We start from the raw sequence: 21,141 nt of genomic DNA, 5'->3' as shown, positions 1-21,141 counted from the left end.
ATAATTGACCAGAATTAGAAAGGGGCTCTTGAAATACAACCGTAGGTATTTCATGATATTTTCGGAAATTAATTTACTGCTTATTCAGCTTACACCGCCTTTCAAATGCGGCTCCTGATGCTGCTGAGTCTGTGGTCACAGGACACTTTTTTGTATGTCGAGTGGAATGCCTTTCGCAAAGTTTATTTACAGCACACAGGAAATTCGATTTAAATTGTAAACAAGCCCAGTCGGGCAAGTCATGGGCACCGGGCCATCCTCTTCCTGCCCAGGATCCCCAGAGTGGGCACAAACTGTCACACAGACACAGGCACACACACAGCCGCAGAGGATGCAAATCCTGCTGCAGGACGACTGCTTAAAGCACTTGGCTTAAGCAATTTAAATGCTGTATATCCTGCCTCCTGTGCGGGGGCAATCCAGTAAATATCCCTCCGCCTTCGCCTTCACCCCGCCTAAGTGCGAGTAAGCGAGTCGTGCAACAACGACAAAAGCAACACCAATTACAGTCCTATGCAGATTGTAGGTGCGAACTGCCCGAGGGCCTCTACTGTGCAAGTCCTGCGCATCCTGATTGCAAATTTCTCAATTTCTTATGAGATAAGCTGCAGAACACAACCACTGTGCTGATGGGTTAGCTACACGGAAAAAAATTTTTAAAAAAATTAAAGTTTTAGCTACACAGAAAAACATTGATATGAGATCAGACTGATATGTGTAGGTTAATTTAATATTTTTAAAGATCAAGTTATTTATATAATTTTGGTAAGACTAAGGATCATATCGTATTTTTATTGATATAAATAAAGCTAGAAATGAGCCTATTTCATACCGATTTTTTGGGTAGTTAGTTTAAAAATGTTTAGAATACTTAAAAAGTATTTGTTTATTATCACTATGGACGGCAGTCCATGTAGTGACGAAGCGCACCAGGAGAGTGTGCGAAGGCGACTACTATTATATCAAATAAAAACACCTCTTAACGAGGTAAAAAACTAGTGACGATCGCACCTTCAACGTACAAAAGTTCTGATATCAACTTTTGTGACGAAAAATAATTTTAGATGCGACTAAATAAGTACGCTACCTAAAATTTACTCGTTCGGCCCGCTTTAGCAAATATTTAATATCTACACGAATGTTTTTCTGTTTTAGCGTGCCGAATGAATAAATTTTAGGTAGCGTACTTATTTAGTCGCATCTAAAATTATTTTTCGTCACAAAAGTTGATATCAGAACTTTTGTACGTTGAAGGTGCGATCGTCACTAGTTTTTTACCTCGTTAAGAGGTGTTTTTATTTGATATCAGAAGTTTTTGTTTGTTTACTTTTGCTCTCATAGGTGCTAATATAAACATTTAAATTTAAATTGGTCATAAATCATAATTCTTAAACTATTGTATTTTAACGAATTAAGTTAAAAAGGCGTTGAAGTATTTCAAAATACCTTTTAAACGAGGTATAGCACATGTCTGTACCTTTAGTAGTGTAGAACTTAAAAACTAACGAAATTTAGCCATTTTTAGCTATTTTCCCGCTAAAGTAGCGGCTTTTTCCAAAAGTCGTAGAACAAAAGATTCCTATATGGAACTCTTAAGTGCAAATTTACTGATTCCATGACCCTAAAATACAGTTCGGATACCCTCCCACAAAATTCAATACTCAGGGAGCGTTAATTGTTCGAGCTGGCAAAAGTGGCTATTTTCGTATAAAAATAACTTTTAAACGTGACTTTTTACAGTAATGTGTTATATACCAAAATTTAAGGAATCTCAAGGGCTATACAGTTTAAGGTTTTAAAGAAAATCGTTAGAGCCGTTTTTGAGAAAAATAAAAAAAAGCTAAAAAAAAAGTTTTAAAAAATTGTCTTTTGTTCATATTTTTTTAATTATTACATTTACACAAATTGCATATAGAAGGCGTTTATAGCATTTAAAAATACCTTTCAAACGAGATGCAGCACAAGTCTGTAGCTTTAGTAGTATAGAAGTTACGGCTTTCCGATTTTTAGCTATTTATAGCTGTTTTCCCGCTAAACTAGCGAGTTTTTCCAAAAGTGGTAGAACAAAAGTTTTTTATATCGATGTCATGAACGTCATATAAAATTTTCAAAACTTAAAAAACATGTTTTAAACAAGTGGACAAGTGGACAAGTGGACAAGTGGACAAACAGAAATTAATTTTCATTTTGGGAAGAAGAAGAAAATCTTATTTTGGCTATAACTTTTGAACGGAGAGTCGGATTTTGACAAATGATCCCTCATTCGACGGGTATTTTCAAGAGGAATACAACTAAAACATTGCGAGGGGGCATTTATCCCCACCGGCCCCAACAGCTCCAAATTTCGAAATTTTCAATTTTTCACTTTCACCGCTCTCTCTCCCAAGCCAATTGATTTTCTTAAAGTCTTGGTATGCAATCCTTTAAGTTTTTGCAATACCTTTCGATTGGTGTATTACTCATTACGATCGGACTATCACTGCCGATTTTCAATTTTGCGGCTATATAATAGTAGTCGCCTTCGCACACTCTCCTGGTGCGCTTCGTCACTACATGGACTGCCGTCCATAGTGATAGCCGCAAAATTGAAAATCGGCAGTGATAGTCCGATCGTAATGAGTAATACACCAATCGAAAGGTATTGCAAAAACTTAAAGGATTGCATACCAAGACTTTAAGAAAATCAATTGGCTTGGGAGAGAGAGCGGTGAAAGTGAAAAATTGAAAATTTCGAAATTTGGAGCTGTTGGGGCCGGTGGGGATAAATGCCCCCTCGCAATGTTTTAGTTGTATTCCTCTTGAAAATACCCGTCGAATGAGGGATCATTTGTCAAAATCCGACTCTCCGTTCAAAAGTTATAGCCAAAATAAGATTTTCTTCTTCTTCCCAAAATGAAAATTAATTTCTGTTTGTCCACTTGTCCACTTGTCCAAAACATGTTTTTTAAGTTTTGAAAATTTTATATGACGTTCATGACATCGATATAAAAAACTTTTGTTCTACCACTTTTGGAAAAACTCGCTAGTTTAGCGGGAAAACAGCTATAAATAGCTAAAAATCGGAAAGCCGTAACTTCTATACTACTAAAGCTACAGACTTGTGCTGCATCTCGTTTGAAAGGTATTTTTAAATGCTATAAACGCCTTCTATATGCAATTTGTGTAAATGTAATAATTAAAAAAATATGAACAAAAGACAATTTTTTAAAACTTTTTTTTTAGCTTTTTTTTATTTTTCTCAAAAACGGCTCTAACGATTTTCTTTAAAACCTTAAACTGTATAGCCCTTGAGATTCCTTAAATTTTGGTATATAACACATTACTGTAAAAAGTCACGTTTAAAAGTTATTTTTATACGAAAATAGCCACTTTTGCCAGCTCGAACAATTAACGCTCCCTGAGTATTGAATTTTGTGGGAGGGTATCCGAACTGTATTTTAGGGTCATGGAATCAGTAAATTTGCACTTAAGAGTTCCATATAGGAATCTTTTGTTCTACGACTTTTGGAAAAAGCCGCTACTTTAGCGGGAAAATAGCTAAAAATGGCTAAGTTTCGTTAGTTTTTAAGTTCTACACTACTAAAGGTACAGACATGTGCTATACCTCGTTTAAAAGGTATTTTGAAATACTTCAACGCCTTTTTAACTTAATTCGTTAAAATACAATAGTTTAAGAATTATGATTTATGACCAATTTAAATTTAAATGTTTATATTAGCACCTATGAGAGCAAAAGTAAACAAACAAAAACTTCTGATATCAAATAAAAACACCTCTTAACGAGGTAAAAAACTAGTGACGATCGCACCTTCAACGTACAAAAGTTCTGATATCAACTTTTGTGACGAAAAATAATTTTAGATGCGACTAAATAAGTACGCTACCTAAAATTTATTCATTCGGCACGCTAAAACAGAAAAACATTCGTGTAGATATTAAATATTTGCTAAAGCGGGCCGAACGAGTAAATTTTAGGTAGCGTACTTATTTAGTCGCATCTAAAATTATTTTTCGTCACAAAAGTTGATATCAGAACTTTTGTACGTTGAAGGTGCGATCGTCACTAGTTTTTTACCTCGTTAAGAGGTGTTTTTATTTGATTATTATTATTATTAAAATGTAAAAAAATGAATATTATTTAATTGTCATTAATACTTCTTTGTACCCCATTTAATACCCTCTTTTTTAACGTACATCGCTTCTGTCACTGGTTGCAGCGGATGCCCCGCATAAAGCATAAAGGATACCCCTCCTTATCCTTCGGCTTTGCCGCACATTTTATCTCTTCCTTATGCCGCACTCATCGCCTTCGTTGTCATTGTGCCTGGTTCTTGGCTTTGTCGTTTTATTGCCGGTTTTCCGCGTCGCCCTCGCCTAATGACCTTTCCACGGGCTGACTCTGCCGCCTGGTCCACAGAAGGGCTAAGAGGCTAAGAGCCCTCTGAGCGGGTGATTACGGGTAGGGAACCAGAACCAGGATCCGGGAGTGGCTGGGAAAATCTATTAACACTGCGTGCCTCGACATATTGCCGTGGTCCCCAAAGGCTTCCCCATCCACACAGAACCGAAGCTCCTAACTCTGCGGCGGAAAGAAATGCGAAAAACGCGTTACGGCGCATCATTATCATTCTGTCGTTAATTACATTTTTCAACGCTTAAGTGATTTATTCCGCAATTTTATCGTTTTCTAATTTTTTCTATTGAGCTTTCCCGGTTTTAATGAGTTTGGCCTGCCGAGCAAATAAATATGGAAGGGAAAAATGGGGCAGGAGATCCAGTAGCATCCTCAGAGATGCTTAGAGAAGAGAAAGATATTGGAGGATGTGGACTAAAAAATTTAGAAAATGGATAAACCATTTAAGAAAAGCCTGAAATACCATTAGAAACCCAATTTTTAGTTATAATCGATTAGGAAATTCTATTTTTGCTCCTTTGGCTATTACAGATTTTTGTTAGCCAAAACTGCAATTTTTTGAGTTAATGCCGAATTAGGGGACTTTCTCCCAATAGTTAAGAAGTTTACTATCGTTTACTATATTGGCTTACCGCAATGGTTGTTTAAGCATCAAAAAACTTTTAGCTGCCGTTAAACCTGCAGAACAACGGAATAGGGGAAAAAGATGATATCCTATAGCCCATAAATTGATTAAAACTCAATGGTTATGGAAGACTGCAGCTCTAGAAACCGATGCCACTCGCCCTAGAGTACTTCACCCTCATCTTCCACGTCTACTTTTTTTTGTCTTTTTGATCACTTTAAAATAGATTTGTTAGGCGACAAGAGCTGCAAGTTGGGGAGGAGTGGAGTAGAGCTGCAGGGGGAGCCCAAGTTCAGTTCACTAAAACAACATTTTCCGGCGAAACGATTCCTATTTGATGGTCTCTGTCACAAAATCCACTCCCTCTCGATTCTCGCACAAGTGGAAACTGTCAGCGTTAAATTAATGAAACTGTATAAAACTCTTGTTAACATTCGAGTCTAACAAATCTCTCTTTTTGCTTTTGTCCCCGTTTATTTGCAGAATCTGAAGAATCAAATTATGACAACCAATGTCTGGGTGGAGCAGGTAAGTTACTCGCAAAAAATTGAAGAAGATATAAAACCCAACTGTGCACAAAACACACATATACCTTATATATTTCTGCGTAATTCAGTTGAGGTTTGCTCAACTGTGATTTGGCTTACGAGGAACATGAATTTGCCATTTGCATGCCTCGCTGCCGTCGAATGCAAAATAATTTGTGCCCAGCCAATTTCGACGCGCTCGCATTATGCCAAAAACTTCTAACTTGGCCAAGTGGCCTGGCTCCATTTCCCAGAAAGAGCAGCCAGGATCCAGGATCCCAGGACCATTCCCACTTCCACTTCCCCTTCCTGTCCGCTTGCCACTCTACATGTCCATTGGCATTTCACTAATGCGGCAGGCAGCAGTTCGAGCAAAAAAATCTAAAAAAAAGTTATAAAAAACCCCCACAAGAGGAATATCAATTGGTCCGAAATCCGACTTTTATCCCAGCTGCTTTTAAACACTCACGCGTTTTGGAGAGGGGGTCGCAGAACAAAGGGGGCTTTAAAGTTTTCCGGTTTTGCATAAAACATGCACAGCAAATTCCTCGCACACAAATTGCAGTCAATAGTGCCGAGCAGCTTATCCAAAGTATTCGGTTTGACAATTCACTAAAACCGAAAACAATAACAAAAGCGGAATTCAAAATGATATATAAATTATGCATTTGCCGAGCAATTTGCAATTGTGCATTGTGTGCATCTGTATTTGTTTTAGCCAAATGCAAATGTACATTTTAGACCTCATTATGAGCGGATGCATGGCGTTTCCTGTTCCCGAAAATGATTTCCCATTTATATCAATTTAAAATAAATACTTAAAAATAATTTTTGTAAAAATTATTTAATTCATAATAGCTCCTAAATTGTAGACAAATTGATAAATGAGGGGATGCATGGCATTTCGTGTTCCAATAGACTATTTCCCTTTTATTTCTATTAAAAATAAATACTTACAAATAATTCAGAATTCCGAAAAAGTATTCTAAAACAATCGCTAAATTTATTATGATGCTGGTAAATTATATGAAATATATAAATTCAATTATTGTGCAGTAAAATGGCAGACAAAGCGGTTTCGCTGAACCAGAGCTTCATGTGTTTGTTTTCACATTTGGTTTAGTGGTACGCCACGCCCATAAACAGGCGGCAGTCTGTCAATAAGGCCGCAAACGCTTGCGCACGTAGCCCCATATAAAAGCTATGGTATATTTGGCCAACGCATTTGGCACATGCACTTGCATTTAAGCAGATGGGCGACCGCAATTAAACGAGCAAAATATTTCCGTACTTATTGCAGGAAATATCATTTATTGTTTATTTATTCCTTTTTATTTACAGTTAATTTTACATGGATTCTAGGTCCTTAATTCTATTTTTGCAAGATAGACATTACTTTTCCTTTTTTTCGGGAAACCCATAATTGCTTAAATTCGTGTAATCACAATTGAAACCCGATTTCGTGTGTAAGTCGGATCAATATTAAACCGTTTGGGAATCCCACTCTGCAATTATATTTGCAATTATCGGGGAATTTCATGCTTGGTCAGCACGAAAGCGAGCCTGCTCCGTTCTCGGTTGGCCACCATGAAACCTCAACCCAATATCAACTCGCTTAATCCCCAGTGTGATGGCTCCCACTTGGCGTGGCCGTATAAATATATATAAACGTAATACGTATATGTATATGGAAAGTGGCAATCAACATAATTACAGTTATGCGTATAAGCAGTAAAAAAGGAATCCAATGTGGGAAGAAAGGAGAGTCGAATAAATGATACCTCACACCATGGCTTTGCAAAGTTTAAAATTATTATTTAAAAAAAAGATGAGAGAAAGCCAAGTCGATTATTTCGACAACAAATAGCCGCTGTAGCCGTTATACAGAAGCAGCCTAGCAAGCAGTCGACTAAAATTGACGCAAAATTTCGATAAGAATAAGTAAATAAATACGTAATCTCAAATCTGTTTTGGGAAATAATTAAAATTGGTTTTTTTAATGCCTTAAGCCACCTCTTAATATTAAAGCCCACCTCAAACGCATATGCCCTGCAGCCAATAAGTACCCCTTCGCTTAAACATAGAACCCAAACATTCAAGTACAATTGTATTATGAAAATGTAATTTAATGCCAACAGCTTAGCGACCAATAAATTAATGCATAATTAATGAAATTGAAATAGCGGCAATGCACGAGTTAAACGCCCCGAACCGCAGAATGAAATATTTATGGAATATTTGCTCGCGAACGAACAGAATGAAAAGCCTTAACTGGATGTGCGCATATTTTCTAACTTTTTACGCCTACACAAATACGTTTGTTTATTTTTCCATTATTCATTGCAATCGAGCATAAATAATTGCCCATTGCATAGTTGCATCTTCTGTTGTTCAGTACCATTTACCATCTACCATTTAACAATGTGCACTCTGCAATTTCAGGAATGGAACGACTATAAATTGAAATGGAACCCGGATGACTACGGCGGCGTGGACACGTTGCACGTACCCTCCGAGCATATATGGCTGCCGGATATTGTGCTCTATAACAAGTAAGTGCCAAACTAATTTTCGCCCAGCTCATCGACTTTGGATTTGCCTGCAGGCTCTCCAGGCTCCTCCGGGGAGGCTCCTCTGCCCTGGAGCCCCTTGGCCATTTGCATAATTGCCCCGAATGGGCGGCGGTATAAATCAAAGCCCTCAAACTCTACTGCTCCCTTAGTCGGCCATTTATCAGGCGATGATTAACGTATTTTTATTTCAATGTAACTTGAGCGTTGCGGTTGCTTTTCGGTTGGTTTGGGCTCTCCCTGGAGGCTGGCTAAGTGTCCTGGGGTGGGGTGTCCTGGGGTCCTTTTGGCTCCCAGTTCCGAGTCCACTGCTCTCAAATTGAACGTTTCGTTTTCGTCGACTTGGTATAATTATTATAATTTGCTGGAGTGAAGCCAATTAGGGGACAAGCATCGAATTGAAGCCAGCGATACAGAAACGATGGTAGATGTCGAGAAATTAAAATAAAATCCAGGCAGCCTCAATTAACAATTAACTAATTAAAACTTAAAAGGAGTGAAGAGCAAGCTAAGGGAGTTTATTTGAGTTTGTATAGTTATTTGTGATATTTTGAAATTTAAAAACCTATGGTATACCAGGCGTATACTTAATAAATGTTATTTAGTTTACTAAATTTAACTGATTTTGTTTTAATTATTTATTTATTCCTAAAAACCGTTGGTATACTAGGCGTGTACAGAATAAGTTTTATCCTAGCAAATTAAAATCGATTTTTTCCTTTTTGTTAACCATGGTTTTTCCAAATCCTTTTAAGGACTTTCTGCCCACTGTACTCGTTCCATTTTTGGTTGCCTGGACACTTGACTTTGTCGATTTGCCAAGCTGCTCGAGGAGCACCACTTTTGCACCAACAAATGCCCAGGACATCGGTCAGGATATCTTGGCTACTGGCTGCTGTAAATGTTGTTGCTGCGGCAGATCGGCTTACGCGCTTTATGGGCCCTTTATGTGTGTAGAGGGAGGGAAAAGGGAGTTGGATATACGTAGTACGTACTTTTTTATTCTCGGCTAAAGGCTGAGTATCCGAGTATCTGACTCAACTATACGCATAGCGTACGTTCGGGCTGTTTCGCTGGCAGTGTCATAAAAAGTCGTAATTTATTGCTTGGAAAAAGCTTAAATTTCATTTGCCAGCCAACGAAAACGAAAAGGACGACGACAAAGGCATTGTAACTATAGAAACTTGGGAGCGGGTGTTACTCGAACGCCATGGGTGTTATATGGCCGGGGCTTTGGTCGTTGAGACGTTTTTTAAACTGCAAATAATTTGTACGCGCCATAATGAAGCCATGCTTTTCTCTCTCCTTTTGTTGCCGCATTAAATTGAACTTGAAGTGTCCTTCCTCGTCCTTTGTGTAGCGTATCGTCGCACTTAATTGTGGCTCGTGTTTTTCTTTTCGCCAAATGCCAATCGAAAAGGCCTGGCCAAAGTCCATTTAATTTAGTGGCCAAGTTAAGGTGATGGCTTACGGCCCGTTTTATGGCATTCCAAGCGCAGAATCTCGGTTGGAATCTGAGAAACCGAGGGAAATTCATAACAATTAAATGAATGATAGTCGAAATATTTATCTTGTCGGCTTTTAATGTTGCCGCAAGGATAATAAACGTAAGTCCAACGTCAATATCAATATCCTCTCTACCGTTTTGATTTGTTTACCTTTTTTGGGAGCCTTGAAGCAAACAAGCAGGCATGAAAATTTATGCAGGAATTAAGCGCCAAGAAGGAAAAAAGAGGTAGCTCTGTAATTTTAAATGCAAATACATGTGCAGCAGTCGCCGCAGGAGGAAAGCGCGTTTATTGTCACACATACTAACACACTCACACATGTGCAACAAGGACGATGGCAATCTATTTTACGATGCAACTTTTTGTGCTGCTGGGAAATGGGAATGGAATGGGTAGGGGAATCCCCATTTGTATGCAATGAAAAATGTTTAATTGTCTGCTAAACGCGCAATGGCAGCGAAATAAATAGTTGGCCAGGCTTTGTAAATGGCCCAAATTTGTGCCGGCACAAACCACCACAAATACACAATTACACAAATACCTGCGTAACATACCATGTACATGGACACACGCATTCAGGGCCAACATGCTGGGCCACAAAAGAATTCAAAACAAGCGTCAAAAGTTGTTATTTATTGCTCGCGGCCCGGCATTTGGTCTTGTTTTTTGAAGCCGCAGCCAAAGCGAATTGCAACATTTTTGGGGGCAGGCAACATTTTGTTAATTTTTAATTGCAATTATCCCTTGCATTTGTTTGGTCCTGGGACCTGTCTTAATTACCCGACTATACGTGTGAGCTCATCAAATGCACATTCTGAAAACCCAGCAGACGTGACAAAATAGACTAGAGAGTCCTCATAAATAGGCTGCCTACTTAGTAAAACCCAAACCACCACCCTTGGTCTCTCTGATTACCCCACTGTTTGTATTCGTGAAAGCCGCTTAATTCCAGCAATTAATTTTCATGTTGATCCAAGAAATTAAAATCGCACTCGACTGACTCAAGACCCCGGCTTCCAGTTCGGTTTCGGGCCCCATAACCGAGCTTACCCTGGCCGCACTTAGTGGTTTATGCGACTGGTTATTATGCTGGTTAGCCGGCATTCCACACATTCCGTATATGAGCTTATTCGGGTTCGGGGGAATTTCCAATAATTACTGTTTGTCTACATGGAGAGCAAAATAGAGTGACTTCAGATTGACAATGCTAGCCAAAATGATCTTTGTCTTTTAATTAGCTATCGGGCCTTCAAATAAGTTGAGTTGGTAATAAAAATCGCTATCGACTTCGTTCAAAAAAGGAAACTTTAACTTTAATCATGATGTATTTATTTCCTTAATCAACCCTTAATCACAAATTTCCTCAAAAATAAATGTATTTATATCTTTGAAATAGTAGAAAATCATTGTTCCAAAAACATAAACGTATTGCCATGTTACCCGCTATTCCCATTTACATATAAGAAACACTCCTTTCACGAAAAAGTGTCGTATAAATGATCAAATTAAGTTTTATTTTCCGTGCGGAAATAGTTCTGGCCATCGCGTTTAAAACAGATTTAGGTCCGTACCCATATATGCCCTATTTGGCAGGAAAAATAATCCCACTAAGCCCTCACACAGACACACACACACACAGACTCACCCACTCAGTCATGGGCAAAACGCATTACCATTTTGAGATGCCATATTAGCTGAATGCCATAAATCTCCGCCTGGGCATTAGGTTCCCCCATTCCCCTTCTCTTTGGACCACCCGTTAGCCACATTTGGCCCTGCTATTCCCAAAGTGCTCTGCTTTGGCTTTGTTTTCTTTAATTAAATGAATGTTGTTGACAACTTTATTATCAGCTGAACTTTTGCGAGGCCCTCGCCTCGACCAGGGGCCACACCCACAGTGGAATCAGAATCAGGAACAGGAGCCGCAGCCACTTTAATTCTATTATTGTATGTTGCTAGATGGGCGTCTGGTTGGTCTGCGTCCACTTCCACCACTCCCTCCGAGATCCAGCATCCCCTATCCACCGACCACCATCCACCCACTCCCTATCTATGATTCTTTTTCAACTGCTGTTGGCTTTTAGTTTTTAGCATGAATGCTGACGACAACTGCGTTGAAATCAAAAGAAACGAAATAAAATTTCATTATCTTTCATTAGATTTATAAAAATAAAAATGGCGTGGAGAAATACGAGAAGGACGAAGGGGGGTGGGAGGATGGGTTGAGTACGAGTACGGGGAACACAAAGGGGATGAGGGTGTGCGGGGGGTGGGGATCCAAAGGGACATCGGCAGCAGCGGCAACAAAGTCAGCAAAAAGTTTTACTTGCCCGCCAGCGGGTTGCCAACTCCCTTGATTCTGTTACGGTACAGTGGAGCCAACAGCCAGCAGCCATCAATAATTTATTCCACTTCCTTATGTACGTTAAGTAGGAATCCCAATCCCGAAACTTCAAGTGCTAAATCAATCAATTCTAAAGAATACAGATTAGTTGATTTATTTGAAACTGAATTGTTTTCGTTGGAAAAAAGACCCTTTTTTACTTATTGGTTAATAAATCAATAAATCTATTTATATGAGATGGTTTTTACTTATAGCTAAAAGGATTGAAACTAAAATGGGTACTTTTTTTAATTCTATTAAAAATATCTTCTAAACAAAATTATTACATTATTTGATAGTCGGAAAATGTTTAATAAATTCCTAATAGGTTCTTTAAAATATTGCAAATTTTTCATTTCTGTTTATTAGCATTAAACACCCATTTTAAACTATAATAATTTTTAGTCAAATAAATATATCAATATAAAACCCTTTTTCAAGGGAATAACTCTATTAGGTTATGATCCTTTTCCCTCTATATTTGCCCCACTGTAAACCGCTTCGATTTCTGGCCCGCAAACTTTGACTGGGCCCAGAGAGCAGAGATACAAAGATGGCGCTCGCTGTGCGGCGCTGAGATTAACGCGCTGATAGAGGCGGCAGGCGGCAGGCGCCGTCGGCTTGGCCAGGATAACTGCCAAGACCACAGCGATGACACTCATACGCCGCGTTGTCCGGCTTCTATATACGTATACATATATGTATATCGGTATATCTGTGTGCGGTTGTCTCTTGCTGTGTGTGAATCACCGTTAAGATAATGGCTGCAATTGCGGTGACCCCCAGGCGTGGTTTTGGCTCTTTTTTTCGGCTTCGGTTATAAACTTTTGTTCTCTTTGTTGATTTTCTTTCTCTGTCGCCCCAGACTCCTGTTCTCGCTCTCCCCTTCCCCTATTTTTTATCTCCATCTCGCTCCCCTGAGCCTGTGTGTGTGTGAGTGAGTTTGCACTGCCGACAGCCATTTTAAATGGTTTTTAGCCATTAATGGTTGCCACTGCCACTGGAACAGCCACTGCCACTGCTGTTGTTGTAATAACATTTTAAAATGCTTTGCTTTCGGATTTGGATTTGGATTTAGTGTACGTCTCTCGGCCAGTGGCCAATGGCCATAGCGGCTATGGCCAGAGGAGCCGAAAAGGACCTTGCTGCTAATGGACCATCGTCCACAGCTATATTCTATCTGCTATATGCCAAAAAAAGAGGCGTGGCCCTTTCCCAGAGGAATCGTTGGTACCAGAACCGAACCGAAGCATTAGCCGCTGTTTTTCTAGTCTAAAATGAATTCGTAATTAGAAGCTAAAATGTATTTTTAATTAGTTCGGCACTTTCCGTCGAACGAGGGCGGTGAAACCTTTTTGTGGAGGGCAAAGGCGAAGGGCTTCAATGGAAAATGAAGTAAATGTAAGAGGAAAACAGCCTGTAAATGTAAAGTAATAATTAGTTTTTATATTTGCAACTAATTACTACAAATTAAATACTGAAATTCCACATATATCTTCCCTTAAGATGATAAATGTAATATTCCTCAAAATAACAATGCCTTATAAATCAAATCACATGCAAAATATTATATGCTCTCCATCTTTTTTCTTTTCAGCGCCGATGGCAACTATGAAGTGACAATAATGACAAAAGCAATTCTTCATCACACGGGCAAAGTGGTGTGGAAACCGCCCGCCATTTACAAATCCTTTTGCGAAATTGATGTCGAATACTTTCCCTTCGATGAGCAGACATGTTTCATGAAGTTCGGCTCCTGGACCTACGACGGTTATATGGTGAGTAAAAGGGAGACAGGAGGGCAACCCAGAACCCACCCTATGAATGAGGAGGCCCGGCAACAGCTGGCAACCCTGGCCACGAAGAGATTATGCCCCACAGCCCATCAATCAAAATCGAAGAAAAATAAAACCCAGAACACAGAGGCTTGCCATTCGGTTTTGATTCGATCTGACGGAGTGCTAATCAAACGTTGCTTTGACTCGATTAAAAAAACATTAATTTAAACAGACCAAAAAAAACTGACACCCCGCCGTCAAACGACTATTTAAACATGTTAAAATAATGGAATTGAACGTTTTTTATATGGATTCTCTCGGGTGGATTTTCATGGTTAAACATGTGTGTGTGTTCGCTTTTCATTTGGAATCTGCCGTTAATGTTTACTTTGTTTTTTTTCGTACACTTGACACGTTTCACTTGCTGTCATGTGATAAATCAAGTGGAGTCCCCATTTTCCACATTTTCCATGCACATGCGTGTGTGTTTTCTGCTTGTGTGCTTGTGTTGGTGAGATAACAGCTGCCAGCTGCGTTTAATGAACCAGCCACGCCCACGCCTTTTGGAAAACTTTTTGCCTTGGCATTGTTAAATGCGTAGGCAAAACAAAAACCAGCGAAACTGAAACACAAAGTATCAAAGCTTTTAATGAAACACTATATAAAAATGGAATTAAATATTTTTGAATTTTTTCATAAGACGATAAATATTTTTTTATTTTTATTCGGTATTTAAAATACCTTCTATAAAATGTCTACACAATTTTAAAAATAGGTACTTACATTGAGCACCATTTTTTTGTATTAAAAAATATTTTACCAAGTATCAACTATTTCTCTGTAAAACTTTCATCTTTGCCATTCTATTTATTTCAAGTGTATTGTGTAACCGATTCGAGAACAAAACACAACTGTTGCGCTGCTATATGGCGCCTCTTTCCTGTTGTTATTGTGTTCATTATGGGCAACAACAATAAAAGAGAAAAAAATCGGAAGTGGGGGGAAAAAATCGAAAAATGACAGCACATTATTCTACATATAAATTTTCGTTTTCCTCCCTTTTACGCATCACAAATTTCGAGCATGCTTCATTGACTTTCGACTTCCTTATACGAGTTGTATGGCATGTGGATGGGTTTTTGGGCATTTTCCAAACTCAGCGCAAATGCAGGACGAGGTATTAATGACGACTGTCTCAGCTGGTTGAAAGTTTTATGAATCCCGAAAGTTTAAGTTCAGTTTGACCAGTGGAAAACAAAGTATTGGAGGGGATAAATAAAACCTAAGATAAATTCTTATGGTTATTGCAGAAATTTTTGAAGTAAATAGAAGTTACAAATAAGAACGAACAAAGATACAAATACAAACCACCTACTGATAAATGAGCAACAGACAACAAATGACAAATCAAGCCAAATGGAAATGAAATAAAGGTTACAAGCGTAAATGTCATTTGCGTTTCGGGGCGCACGTGAGCCGAACTTATCTCGATTCCTGCCATCTGTCGCTGAGTTAGGATCCGGAACAGGAATAGGAACCGAGCACCCAACCCCTCCTTCCCCTTCCTTCCAAACAATTCTCCGTGCAATTGACGATTGTCAAAAATTTGTCAGAAAGTACGTTTTTCCATCACCTTTGATTTTTGTAGGAGGAAGGGGGAACCTTGGGGGAAATGGGCCAACAAATCAACATAAATAGATGTATGATTGGCTTGGGTTCGTGTCGAGGCGAACAGGTGCAGCAGTTGCCAAAGTTGCCGGGCATAAATCAGCAAGTTTCCAGTTTCCAAAAGGCAGCAGCTGCTCCTTTAATATTGATTATCTCACTCTTAGAACAATGTAATCAGATAAAAGTTATTGGAAATTTGGCATATATATAGAGACATATTTTAAAATATTAAATATCATTTTTACAGGTCGACCTGAGGCACTTGAAGCAGACCGCCGACTCGGATAACATCGAGGTGGGCATCGACCTGCAGGATTACTACATCTCCGTGGAGTGGGACATCATGCGGGTGCCGGCGGTGCGGAACGAGAAGTTCTACAGCTGCTGCGAGGAGCCCTATCTGGACATAGTGTTCAATCTCACCCTGCGGAGGAAGACGCTCTTCTACACGGTCAACCTGATCATCCCCTGCGTAGGCATCTCGTTCCTCTCGGTGCTCGTCTTCTACCTGCCCAGCGACTCCGGCGAGAAGATCTCGCTCTGTATCAGCATCCTGCTGTCGCTCACTGTGTTCTTCCTCCTGCTGGCCGAGATCATTCCGCCCACCTCGCTGACGGTGCCGCTGCTGGGAAAGTATCTGCTCTTTACCATGATGCTGGTCACGCTCTCCGTCGTCGTCACCATCGCTGTGCTCAATGTGAATTTCAGGTGAGTGGTTAGTGGGTTTGGTACAACGATCGATAGCTTTGACATTTTTTTATCTGATAAATAATTTTATTTTACGTATGCTTTAGGTTATATTTTAAGTTTTTTTAAATGTTTATCGATAGTATCGATAATATCGATTTAGGTAACTATCGATAGAATCGACTGTTTTGACATTTTATTATCACGTAAATAACTTAATTTTACATGGGCTTTAGGTTATAATTTTTAAGAATTAAAAATATTTATCGATAGTATCGATTGTAGTCAATATCGCTAGTTTGGTTTGTTCAAACTTTACTAATAATCATTTTAATACCCTATAATCCCCTAGATCACCTGTCACGCATCGCATGGCGCCGTGGGTGCAGCGCCTCTTCATCCAGATCCTGCCCAAGCTGCTCTGCATCGAGCGGCCCAAGAAGGAGGAGCCCGAGGAGGATCAGCCGCCCGAGGTGCTCACCGATGTCTATCACCTCCCGCCGGATGTGGACAAGTTTGTCAACTACGATTCGAAGCGTTTTAGCGGCGACTACGGCATTCCAGGTAGGAATCTCCAAGACTGCTCCCAAGACCTCCTTCAATGAAACAAAGGTATTCCCCCCTTCTGCCGGGAGCCATTCGAGGGGAAAGCAGGCAAAAGTTTTCCCCTTCTCCTTTCCCGCTCCGCTTGAGGCGAAAGTTTTTGTGTAGAACTTTGCTTCTTGGGATTCCTGGGCTTCGTGGGCTTCCCCTCCCGCCAGCTGGGAAATTTATGAATGTTTTCAACTGGCTTTAGTGGGCACATTACCAACGGTGCATGCAGCGAGCAACGGGAAACTTGCAACTTGCCAGTTTATATTCCATTTTAAATATGCACAACAACATGGAAATTATATGCATTCGGACACACCACTTTATAATGACGCTGTGTTTGGAGGGCGGTGGGCGAAATAATTTATGACAATTAACAAGTGCAACTGCAAGGACGCCGGCCCAAAAAGGAAAGTTTCGTCTGGTCCTGGCATTATAAGTTCGGAGAAATGGGTTTCGGCATTATTTTGTCGCCGCAAAATGACAGCATTTAGATGACTCATTAAATGGAAGTCAAAAGTAACAGTTTTTTTTATACAGACTTTGTAATATTACGTATACGACCAGAGGGCCATTTGCTTAAAGCTTCCGTTCTGAGAATTTAATAATTTCTCCTTTCGAGTGGCTTTCAAAGTGAGCGCGCGAAAAAGAAAGGGAAATCAAAGAAGGAAAAGACCTGAAACTTTGAAATGGCCCAGCGAAATAAATGGAAAACAGAATGCAGAACAGAAAACTATTTATTGAGTTTCCTTATTGTATCCCCGGCCCTGAAGTCCTGCTTCTGTTGGCCCGCCCTCGAGCTCGAGGGTCTGAGGGTCTAAGAGTCCTTTGTCCACTCACTTCCACTTCCTTCTTCTTCGGGGACATTGTGCCAAGGAGAATTGTGCGACGAAGACAAAGCAGAAAAGTTGCAAATTGCATTTACAACTTTATTTGCCTAATGCTGTTAATGCCGGCGAAACACTCGCAAAAAAAAAATTGCTACTCAAATTGTATATTAACTTGCATAGAAAAGCTTCCGTTACGGATTTTAAATATTTCTTAGAGACATCATTGGATATTTAAGACAGGAGTGTAAGGTCACAAAGCACGCCTGCGGCCACATGCCTATCTTGCATTGGGCCCACGTCGATTCTGTCGTTACTAAGATAACAGAATTGTAGATTTTTTAATAAGAAAAAAGTTTGGATAATTTATATTTCTATTTACAATGTAATTCAAATTTATTTCCCTCAGCTCTACCCGCCTCGCACCGCTTCGATTTGGCCGCGGCGGGCGGCATCAGTGCCCATTGCTTCGCGGAACCGCCGCTGCCCTCCTCACTGCCACTCCCGGGCGCCGACGACGACCTGTTCAGCCCGTCGGGCCTCAACGGAGACATCAGTCCCGGCTGCTGTCCCGCTGCTGCAGCTGCCGCTGCGGCCGCCGCCGCCGCCGATCTCAGCCCGACGTTCGAGAAGCCCTACGCCCGCGAAATGGAGAAGACCATCGAGGGTTCCCGCTTCATAGCGCAGCACGTGAAGAACAAGGATAAGTTCGAGAGCGTGAGTATTATTAGATTTTATTATATCTCATAACGTATCTCAATTAAAAGCCTCTAAAGTAATTTAATTAAAAATCAATTCACATCAAATCAACCAATATTTAAATATTTTGCATATTCACAATAAATGTTCAAACAATTAGGGCATTTATGTAAGTGCAAAAACAATGTAATGCAGTCAAAAAAAATATTTAAAGGAGAATTTAATGGCCGTTTAATTGCTTTTATCATTTTGTTTATTTAACTATTTGGTATACATTTAATTTATAATCACAAATGTGCTGATCAAGTGAAAGCTAAAAGTGGTTTTGGTGAAAAAATAATTTTACAAAGTACTTTAAGGGCAATCCAATTTTTCTGGGACCTTTTATAGGATTGTGACCACTCACCATCTATATTTAAATGGCACAGCTAAACTTTTCGTTCCCAATTTCTCTTTCCAAATGTAAACCAAAAATCACAATTGGTTTTGTTGCCATACCGCGCTGTAATTAATTTTCCATGCTGCGAGCGAAATCTAATAATCCGTGGCCACACCTCCGCATACAGCAGCCAGATTTGAAAACGGGTGAATCTCCCGCCGTCCGTGGCCAATCAGCTGCAATCATTGCCTGGCAGTCGCAGTTCCAGGGAACAGGATCCGAACAGAATCAGACCTGGCCAGCATGTCTGGCTCTCTGTTTACGTCTGCTCTTGATAACCCGCATTAGGGGTCCGTACTCCAGCCAGAAAACCAACCGTAGACGGTTAAATCGCGTTTGCCAGCCGACCTCTCTAATCAAAAATCGTAAACGAGAATGGCCCTGGTGGATCCTATTTCGGATCACGGTAGTCCTGGGGTTTCTGGTGGCGCTGGCGGTGCCAAGTGAAGGGCAATCGGTCTGTCGCCACCGTTTGGAGTTGAGTGATTGAGTTGTTTGTGCGCAAATACGAAGAGTTTGCAACATGCGGTTCCTGCACTGCAGCAGTTTGCCATTTGTCTGCGAATTGCTGGCTGTGCAATCGGTTGCAAGGGTTGTGTGTATATGGTGGGTGTGCATATTTGTGGGTGGCCTTCGAGCTCCAATCGATGTTTGCTCGGGAACATTTCAATTTAACTGGCGTAGACCGAACCGCAAATCTGATTTAGATCTGCCAAAGCCATTTTATTAGTTTTCGAATGGCAAAATGATTAATGAAGATGGTTGCCCAGAGAAAAGCGAAAAGGAGCAATTAAGCATTGATTTAAAGTGATATTATAATTTGTACATTGTCATATGTTTGTGTACCTAAATAGCCAGTTTAAATTAAATATTTTGAAACAAATTCAGATGATTGTTAATTGGGAAATTATTATTTAACGGCAGGGCTATAAATATGGGATTAAATATAAATGATTACTATTTCTATTTACATTTTTTATATTATATTGTTCTTATCATAACCTTGTTTTCTTACCCCCAGGTGGAGGAGGACTGGAAGTACGTTGCCATGGTATTGGATCGTATGTTTCTGTGGATCTTCGCGATCGCTTGCGTGGTCGGCACAGCGCTAATTATCTTGCAGGCGCCCAGCTTGTACGACCAATCGCAGCCGATCGATATACTCTACTCAAAGATTGCCAAGAAGAAGTTCGAGCTGCTCAAGATGGGCAGCGATAACACCTTATAGCGACCACTTGGGTTCGCGGCCGGCTGGTGGAATCTAATCATCAGCTCGCTGCGGACCCTGTTCGCCGCTCGTGACGATGATCGTGGATAATATACGATGAGCCAAACCATGAGTATTTCCTCGGCGCCTTTCAACACTAACAGTAGCAGCAGCAACGGAAGTGACAGTGGCAGTGTCATCACCAGTGTTGTGAAGGGTATTGTGAGTAGTGTTGGCAGCACCAACGAAACGGATGACTCGTGGAGCCCGTCGTAGAAAACGCGAGGCGAGTGAAGTGAACATTGCGAAATGAATTGAATGAATTGAATACAATCGAATGGAGGGCAAGTTTTTGGAGCAGTTGATCAAAATATGTATGTAATGTAATTCGATGGTGTTGAGAAGTGTTGATTAACCGAGGCAGTGCTGGAAAGCGACGCAAGCCACAAGATCGCTGTGGAGCGGAGTTTAGTTCGTAAGTTTTTTGATGTACTTGATGTATGATTGTGTGGGTCGAGGAAGTTCAGGTGGTTGGCGGATCCGCAAGGATACTTGGGCCAGTGTTGTAAAAAGCGAATGGAGTTTTGTAAGTTATATTGTATTTTTGAGCGCCAAAAAGTTCCTTGTTACATCTTTTAGTTCTAAAGTTCCACACAACACACAACAAACAAAAAAACGAAAGAAACAACAAAAAAAACAAATGAAAATGTTTTAAAATTGCATTTTAAATTTAAATCTGACTGCATGTGTTCAGTGCGTGAGTGTGGGTGCTTGAGTGAGAGAACGAGTGGTTGTGTGCGTGACAAAATATACATACATGTGTATGCAAAAGAAAATCAATTTTAATTGTTTATTTATTTGTGCATATTTTTCGCATTATTTTTAGCAGAGCAAAAACAGAAAAAATGCGCCCACGCTGAATGGGTAAAATTAAATTGCATAAAATTCCAATCTATTTTTAGCATAAATAAGTAAAATAAATACGGTAAACTACATTTAATTATCGAATAAGTCGTAACTAGAGGTAGCTAAGCAAATCTAGAATTGAATTAAATTTAATATTAAAAAAAAACACGAAGTCCGAAAAATCGGCTCGTAAGAAGCGCGAAATTCTGAAATAAATTTAGTTGAATGTTGATACGAAACGAGTCGTCACATTTTTACTAACCACACACAAAGGCAACACACACACAACAAACACACTCATAAGTATATTAT

General features: G+C 39.8%; 1 protein-coding gene across 2 annotated transcripts in view; it reads left to right on the top strand.

Moving 5' to 3' along the window:
* nAChRalpha1 (nicotinic acetylcholine receptor alpha1) overlaps positions 1-20,826 on the top strand; it is a 57,819-nt gene extending 36,993 nt beyond the window's left edge. For both annotated transcript variants that reach the window (XM_044395606.2, XM_070216797.1), the window contains exons 3-9: positions 5,523-5,567; positions 8,009-8,118; positions 13,625-13,805; positions 15,721-16,181; positions 16,513-16,724; positions 17,988-18,295; positions 19,738-20,826. In XM_044395606.2, coding sequence (XP_044251541.1) covers positions 5,523-5,567; positions 8,009-8,118; positions 13,625-13,805; positions 15,721-16,181; positions 16,513-16,724; positions 17,988-18,295; positions 19,738-19,944 — 1,524 coding nt within the window. In that variant the 3' untranslated portion in view covers positions 19,945-20,826. The remainder of the gene's footprint in view (positions 1-5,522; positions 5,568-8,008; positions 8,119-13,624; positions 13,806-15,720; positions 16,182-16,512; positions 16,725-17,987; positions 18,296-19,737) is intronic.
* The last annotated feature ends 315 nt before the right edge of the window (positions 20,827-21,141 follow it).

This window comes from Drosophila takahashii, chromosome 3R (assembly GCF_030179915.1).
Source record: "Drosophila takahashii strain IR98-3 E-12201 chromosome 3R, DtakHiC1v2, whole genome shotgun sequence".
Classification (NCBI taxonomy): Eukaryota; Metazoa; Arthropoda; class Insecta; order Diptera; family Drosophilidae; genus Drosophila; species Drosophila takahashii.
The sequence above is the reverse complement of the archived record's forward strand: the minus strand, read 5'-3'. Positions and strand labels throughout refer to the sequence as shown.